Source organism: Nicotiana attenuata, chromosome 6, assembly GCF_001879085.1.
Source record: "Nicotiana attenuata strain UT chromosome 6, NIATTr2, whole genome shotgun sequence".
NCBI classification, from domain to species: Eukaryota; Viridiplantae; Streptophyta; class Magnoliopsida; order Solanales; family Solanaceae; genus Nicotiana; species Nicotiana attenuata.
The window spans coordinates 92,665,490-92,672,383 of NC_031994.1; the positions used below are offsets into that span (position 1 = coordinate 92,665,490).

The following is a 6,894-nucleotide window of genomic DNA, read 5'->3' on the forward strand; positions in this document are numbered from 1 at the left end:
AAATATTCTTGAATTATCTCAACATATTTATTAACGAACATTTGTTCTGACTCCATGTAAAGTCAGTTGTTAGGGTTTTATTCTTCTAGACAGCAACCAGTAAACCCCACACACAGTATAATTCTACTTGGATTGCAGAAGACTGAAAAATGATCATGTAAAGAAAGGTATGACTGACTACTTACTCTTCTGCTGATTAAATGGCATATTCTAAGCATTTTGTTCCCTAAAACTTCCCTCATTAAAGGGAGAACATAGAGAGTTACTTTCATGTTCTCAGACAAGAGGCAGAGCAAAAATTTAATTGAACACTTAAGACCTGCTCTCTTATAATATAGCAACACTTTATGTGACCAGAAGATTATCAAATAGTAATGACATGTTCTAATAGATGAAGAGAGGAGAAGACAAGAGATATAAAGGAGTGGTCTCTTAGTAGGAAAGTAAAACCTGCAAATCTTACATTATTCATTGTATAAAATGCCAAGTAATAAACATCATTTTACTACTTGCTACATAAAGCATATCATCAACACAAACACAACCTTTCAATTTTCCTTCTAATTAAAAAGAAAGGAAAATGAATAAGAACAATAGATGTCTAACAGGTTGAAACACTTAGAACCTAAATAAGTGGATTCACAATATATGTGATCTTATTATATGTATACTTTTAATTACGCAGAACCCACTCTAGATCCGTCTTTTGTCGCTTAGGCAATGTCCCACAGCTGTCTCAACATCACAACAAAATCATAGACTTTGTCAGGGTCAACAAGAGACTTTGAGACACTCTCCTTTTGCATACACCTCTTAGCCCATGCCACAATCTTAGGACACTTTGCCTCTATGCTAAACTTGCCAAATTTCTCGTAAGTAGGGAACCAACAATAGTAAGGAATAAGGGTCATATCCACAAACCCAAAATTTTCCCCTCCAAAGCATGGCTTGTCTCCTAACTCCCCTTCCAATAACTTCCAGCACTCTATGAATTCTTTATTGGTTGCATCTTGATCCTCCACTTTTGATGTCCAAATTTTCTTTCCGGTGTCATAAATCTGCAATCTCCCAAAAAATAAATAATAAAAGAAGATTATATCTTTTTCTACCAAATTTAGCTCGTAAAAATACAACCTTCCAATGAGGTGAAAATAGCAAGGCTAGCCAATTTTCGGACTGGTAATCGAAAAATAGCCAGCGTCTGCAAAGTCATTAAAAAATAGCCACTATTTTATGCGAATATAAAATTTGAACAAAAATATTCTAGCTGAAACACGGAAGTTCCAGCATAATATGCTTGATTATGGAGCTCCTGTGTAGAAACTTACACCATATTATGTTGGAACTCCAGCAATTATGAAATTCCAGCACATTGTGCCATAATCTTATATTTAAAAAACTCCAGCATATTATGTTTCTTCGGATTTTAAAGGTGTTTTTGTTCAGATTTTATCTTTACATGAATAATGGTGAATTTCGATTACTTTTGAAATTGTGGCTATTATTCAATTACCAATTGTAAATGTGACGATCCGACCCGTCGTCTCATGAGAACCGCTCCGTTTCCCCCATTTCCTGCTTCGTTATGCTTCATTATCAGTGTCTTGTGTGAACAAGTTGAATTGGGTTGATTTTTGGAAGGAAATGAGACACTTAGTCTCTTTAAGGAAGGCATGTTTTGGAAAAGTCAACCGGATGTTGACCTATGAGTTAGAGGGCTCGGATGTGGATTCCGACGATTCGGTTAGCTTCGGGGATGATTTGTGACTTAGGAGTGTGATCGGAAGTGATTTTGGAGGTTTGGCGTAGAATTAGGCTTGAATTGGCGAAGTTAGTATTTTGGCGAATTCCGGTTGATAGGTGAGATTTTGATCCGAGGGTCGGAATAGAAATCCGAGAGTTGTTGTAGCTTCGTTAGGTTGATTTGGGATGCATGTGCAAAATTTCAGGTTATTCGGAGGTGATTTGGTTGGGTTTTTGATCAAATGCGTGTTTCGGAAGTTTTAGAAGAACTTAGGCTTGAATCCGATGTAAATTTGGTGTTTTGATGTTAGTTTTGGTGTTTTCAGAGTGCAACTAAGTTTGAATGATCATATGTGACGTGTCAGTATTTTCGTATGCGGTCACGAGGAGCTCGGGTGAGTTTCGGATAGGTTTGGGCTGCATTGTGCTCGTTTTTCTTATGCTTCGACGTCGTTTCTTCAAGCATAAATGATATCATATTGAACAAATGAGCTCCGATTACTGTTTTGAATGAAGCATTAGATCTGTATCGTAATTATGGACCCGTAGCAAAAAGTATCGTCAAATTTGGACATCGTATGAGGATTTTATGGCCATATTACCAAGGTTGCCCAGATTTTCAGGTTAATGACGAAATTGCCCCTGACGGCGTATTAAAAACCTACACTATTTGCAAATCTTAAAACCTACATATCTCCTTCATTATAAGGTCAAATTGAGTGATTCAAATGCCTAAATTCATTAGAATTTGACAAGGAATCCATTGGGAGCAGTAAAACGCGTGAACAGTATACCTATAATGAGCAGGTCGAGTTTTCTTCCAATTTTTGAACGAGAAGAAGTTGCTGAGGCGGTTTTTAAGAGAGAAAATCAGTGGATATCACAGAGGTAAGTGATTTGATTATTATAACTCGTTTATGGGTGATTATAGATCATAATCCCAGCCTTTAATTCATGAAAAATAGTAGAAAAATAGGATTTTGGGGCTTGAGATTATGAGGCCTTTAGGGGTCGATTTGAGGGGTCAAACGGACTCCGATTTTGGTGTTCTTTATATGTACGGAATCGGGAGAAGATGAAGAACACTTTTCTGTAAAACAATTTGAGTTTCGAGAAGTGGGCCCGGGGCTCGGGTTTTGTCAATTTCGGGGTTATTGATGTTTTTCGATTATTTTCGATTGGGTATTGATGCTATAGCATAATGTGACGTATTCGTTGTGGTTTTGGTCAGATTCGACGCGCGAGGAGGTCGGTTTGAGAGGCAAGGGCATAGCGAGCTAGGATTTTGGCCGGCTTGAGGTTAGTAATAGATGTAAATGCTGTATTGAGGGTTTGAAACCCCGAATTTGCATTTTGTAGTGCTATGTTGAGGTGACTTGCACGCCGGATAACGGGCGTGGGGTAGAGCACCGTCGGGGATCGTGACTTGGTCCGTCCCGCTTAATAAAATTACTACCTAATTGATTGAAGCTTAGTGAGATCCTTATAAAAATGGATTAATTGTCATAATTTGGCCTCGTGCCAACTGATTGAATCCTTCAGGGATTGTTTTTACTGGTTTCTTACCATATTTTCAGACAATTGAACTCAGTCCTAGTATTTAGTACTGTTTTGCAAACTCAGCCACTTTTTCTCAAAACTTGGAACTTAAATAATATTTCTAATGAAGTTTGGGCTGAATATTTCTATATTATTGTGCCCGAGGGGCTTATATGATTCTGGACTGAGTATGGGATCGGGTTGCGCGCCGCAGCAGTATTATATTGATATTGATATGAGGCTTAGGGTCTAATGGATGCCACGAGATGGCTTGATATTGCGCTTGGGCCGTAAGGGGCCCCTCCCAGAGTGCACACCCCCAGTGAGCGTCGTCGACGATAAATAAATGGAGCGGGCTGCACGCCGCAGCGGGTACTAGAGAGTACCGTACTATTTGTTGCATGTCTTAATTGATTGTCATTCATTTACTTATCTGTTGCAGCATCATTGTTTTCATTGGTTTATTGAGTTGACATTATCTGGATTAAACTGCTGTAATTATAGCTTACATTGTGCCTATCCAGGATTTCTTACTCTCCACCCTTATTTATGTTTATTACTCTCTGGGTTGGAAGTACTCACATTACTCACTGCACCTTGTGTGCAGATCTATGTGCACCCACTGAGGTTGAGTGAGGATTTCTCTGCCGAGCATCATATCTGGGAGCATCAAGGTAGTTGCATGACGTCCGCAGTCCTGATCTTCCCATCTAACCTATTTGCTTTATTTCCGCATTTCTTTAGAGCAATATGTAGTAGGTTGACACCCGTGTATTAGAGGCTCAGACTTGTGAAACCGGATTCTTCGGGCTGTGTAGTTGTATTTCTACTTGGGTTTTCCGCATGTTTTAATTATATTTCAGAGTTTCAGTATTATGACTTAGTAATTATTTGTGTTAATTGAATCATGAACTGTATAAAAAGGGTTAAGGTTGTTGAATTGGTCGGGCTTGCCTAGCAATGTGTTGGGCACCATCACGACCGGGGTTGGGGTCGTGACAGTAAATCAGGCTATTTTTATTTTTTTTCCCCTCGAATGTGCGCAAGTATGGATAAGTTGGACTGGTCGTATATTTTCATTAGCAGGTTAGTTAGACATGACTCAAATACAAAATAAGTTTTTCGATTGATTGGTTAGATTTAGTCACGATAAATAAATAAAAAAACTCTAGTAGTTTAGTTTGATAATTGAACAAATAATAAATGAGCAAATACACAAATGAAAAATGATTTTAAGTTGGACGAGTTGGGATATGGTCATATGATCCATTGTTTAGCTCAAATTGATCCGTCCATCTTTGACCAATCAAAATTAATTTAGACAGACAACTGTCTTACTACCTTGTATGTTTATTGATTCAACCCGAATTTAATTTACCTAATTTAGTACAGCTCGTCCATTTGGTACTCCTTATCTCTTCATTGACATTTTATATAATATTAATCTTGAAAATTGACCAAAAACAATAACAAGAACTATGTTTCAGTTCCAAACAAGTTGGGTATGAATTCTACCACAATTCTCCATTTAAAAATGAGGAATTTTCATAAACCACTATTGTTTAGCGGCTATTAACTTCCTATAGCTATCATATACATAATTACTTCCTATAGCTACTATTCAGTTGTTACGGTAGTGTATTCGCTATATTCGTGTTGCTGTATTTATGAATACAACAGCAAAAAGTGCCTAAAAATTAGGTAGTCCAACTGTACGCGCATGTATTCACATTCACGCCATGTATTCTTGAATACAGCAGCAAAAAACGCCTAAAATAAGGGTAGTCCAGCTGTACGCGCATGTATTCGCACCATGTATTCTTGAATACAGCAGCAAAAAGCGCCTAAAATAAGGGTAGTCCAGTTGTACGCGCATGTATTCACATGTATTCGCGCTGCTGTATTCATGAATACAGCAGCAAAAAACGCCTAAAATTAGGGAATGTCGAGCTGTACGCGCATGTATTCTTATGTATTCGCGCTATGTATTCATGAATACAGCAACAAAAAGGGCCTAAAATCAGGGCAGTCCAACTTTCGTGCATGTATTCACATGTATTCGCGTTGCTGTATTCATGAATACAGCAGTAAAAAGTGCAGTCTAGCTGTATGCGCATGTATTCACATGTGTTCGCGCCATGTATTCTTAAATACAGTAACGAAAATCACCTTAAAAATAGGTATGTCCAGTTGTCTAAGAGGGATAAAAAATATAAATATCGTATTTCATACCTTGTTTCATGCCTCAACGGTAGTATATAGCATAAATACTTATTTTGCTATCAAATATAAAAGGTAGCTATAGAAAATAATATTTTAAAATAATTTTGATTTATAATAAATAGGATGTATACCTTTGGTATAGGAGGTAAAATTTCCTTTAAAAATCTATCTAAGCCCAACATTCATAGAATAAAACAAAGAATAATAGAAATTCTCTAAAAGACTCTTAAAAGCATTGAATCTATAGTAAAACATAATAAGATGACTTAAAACATATATTTTGTGATATTTTGCATACCTTTTTGTCAATATAATCAGCCCAAAACCTAGCATGAGCTCTCTCATAAGGATCAGAGGGCATTAAAGGGGATTTGTCCTTCCAAACTTCATCTATGTACTGAACAATGATGAGGGTTTCACATATTGGTTTTCCATTGTGGATCAAGACTGGAATTTTCTTGTGAATTGGGTTCATTTGTAGGAGAAGAGGGGTTTTGTTCAACAAATCCTGCTCCTTGTATTCATACTGTATGCCTTTCTCAGCCAGGGCAAACCTAACCCTCATCCCAAACACGCTTACATAGGTATCCAAAAGGACAACTTCATCTGCCATTTTTCTGCTGAAAATTAAGGATTGCTTGACAAAATTGCAAGATAATATTAGAGTAGAATATGTTATCTGTATGGAAGGTAAGTCATACTGTCATAGTGCTATATATTAAAAGGGAACAAGAGGTTGTACAAAGTTGATGTCGAGTGGACCATGCTAGAAAAGTGTCCACATAAATATGTACGGAGTATTACTTTTTTATTATTATCACTAGGAAACTCGTTAAAACTTATCATAAAAGAAATAATCAGTCAAAATCAAGAAAAAATATGAAAATGCTGCATCAACATGTAGATGAATAATTATTTTTATTCCTTTCCATAGAGATACTCCACTAGCTAAATAGACGAAAGAAAAAGTTATTAAAAGGAAATTAAATTATGTGAATTTTGAATTGAACACGACGAATGTTTATCAGAGAAATTAAAAGACTAATAATAAAATCACGTATGTTATAAATAGAGTTTTATTTACGGTGAATGTCTATATTTAGAGAGATTGTAGGGTTTATTACTTGGTGGCTAAGTCACCATCTCCCTATAAATAGAGGGTTCTATTCCATTGTAATTCATCCCAAAATCAATAAGAATTCTCTCCCTCTATTTTTCTCTGCAATACTCTTCTTCTTTTATTGTTTCATAACACGTTATCAGCACGAGACTCTAACCAAGTGAGTAGAAGCTTTGGGATTGAGCATAATGATTGTCAATTGTTCCATGAACTTCCTTCATGATTAAATTCGGGATTTAAGGTAAGTATCTTACTTTATTTTTCTCTTT

General features: G+C 36.5%; 1 protein-coding gene across 1 annotated transcript; it reads right to left on the minus strand.

Annotated features, from left to right (window-relative positions):
• Nucleotides 413–6,209, minus strand: LOC109227459 (probable glutathione S-transferase). The gene is made up of 2 exons (XM_019392633.1): nucleotides 5,804–6,209; nucleotides 413–1,058 (listed from the first exon to the last, which is right to left on the minus strand). Exons 1-2 carry the CDS (start codon nucleotides 6,116–6,118, stop codon nucleotides 714–716), a joined length of 660 nt encoding a protein of 219 aa, XP_019248178.1. The 5' UTR covers nucleotides 6,119–6,209; the 3' UTR covers nucleotides 413–713.

Bases quoted from the DNA above. Each gene is read 5' to 3' on its own strand.
- LOC109227459 (XM_019392633.1), bottom strand. From the start codon at position 6,118: ATGGCAGATGAAGTTGTCCTTTTGGATACCTATGTAAGCGTGTTTGGG. The intron at 1,059-5,803 runs GTATGCAAAATA...GGGAGATTGCAG, and splicing joins CTGATTATATTGACAAAAAG to ATTTATGACACCGGAAAGAA.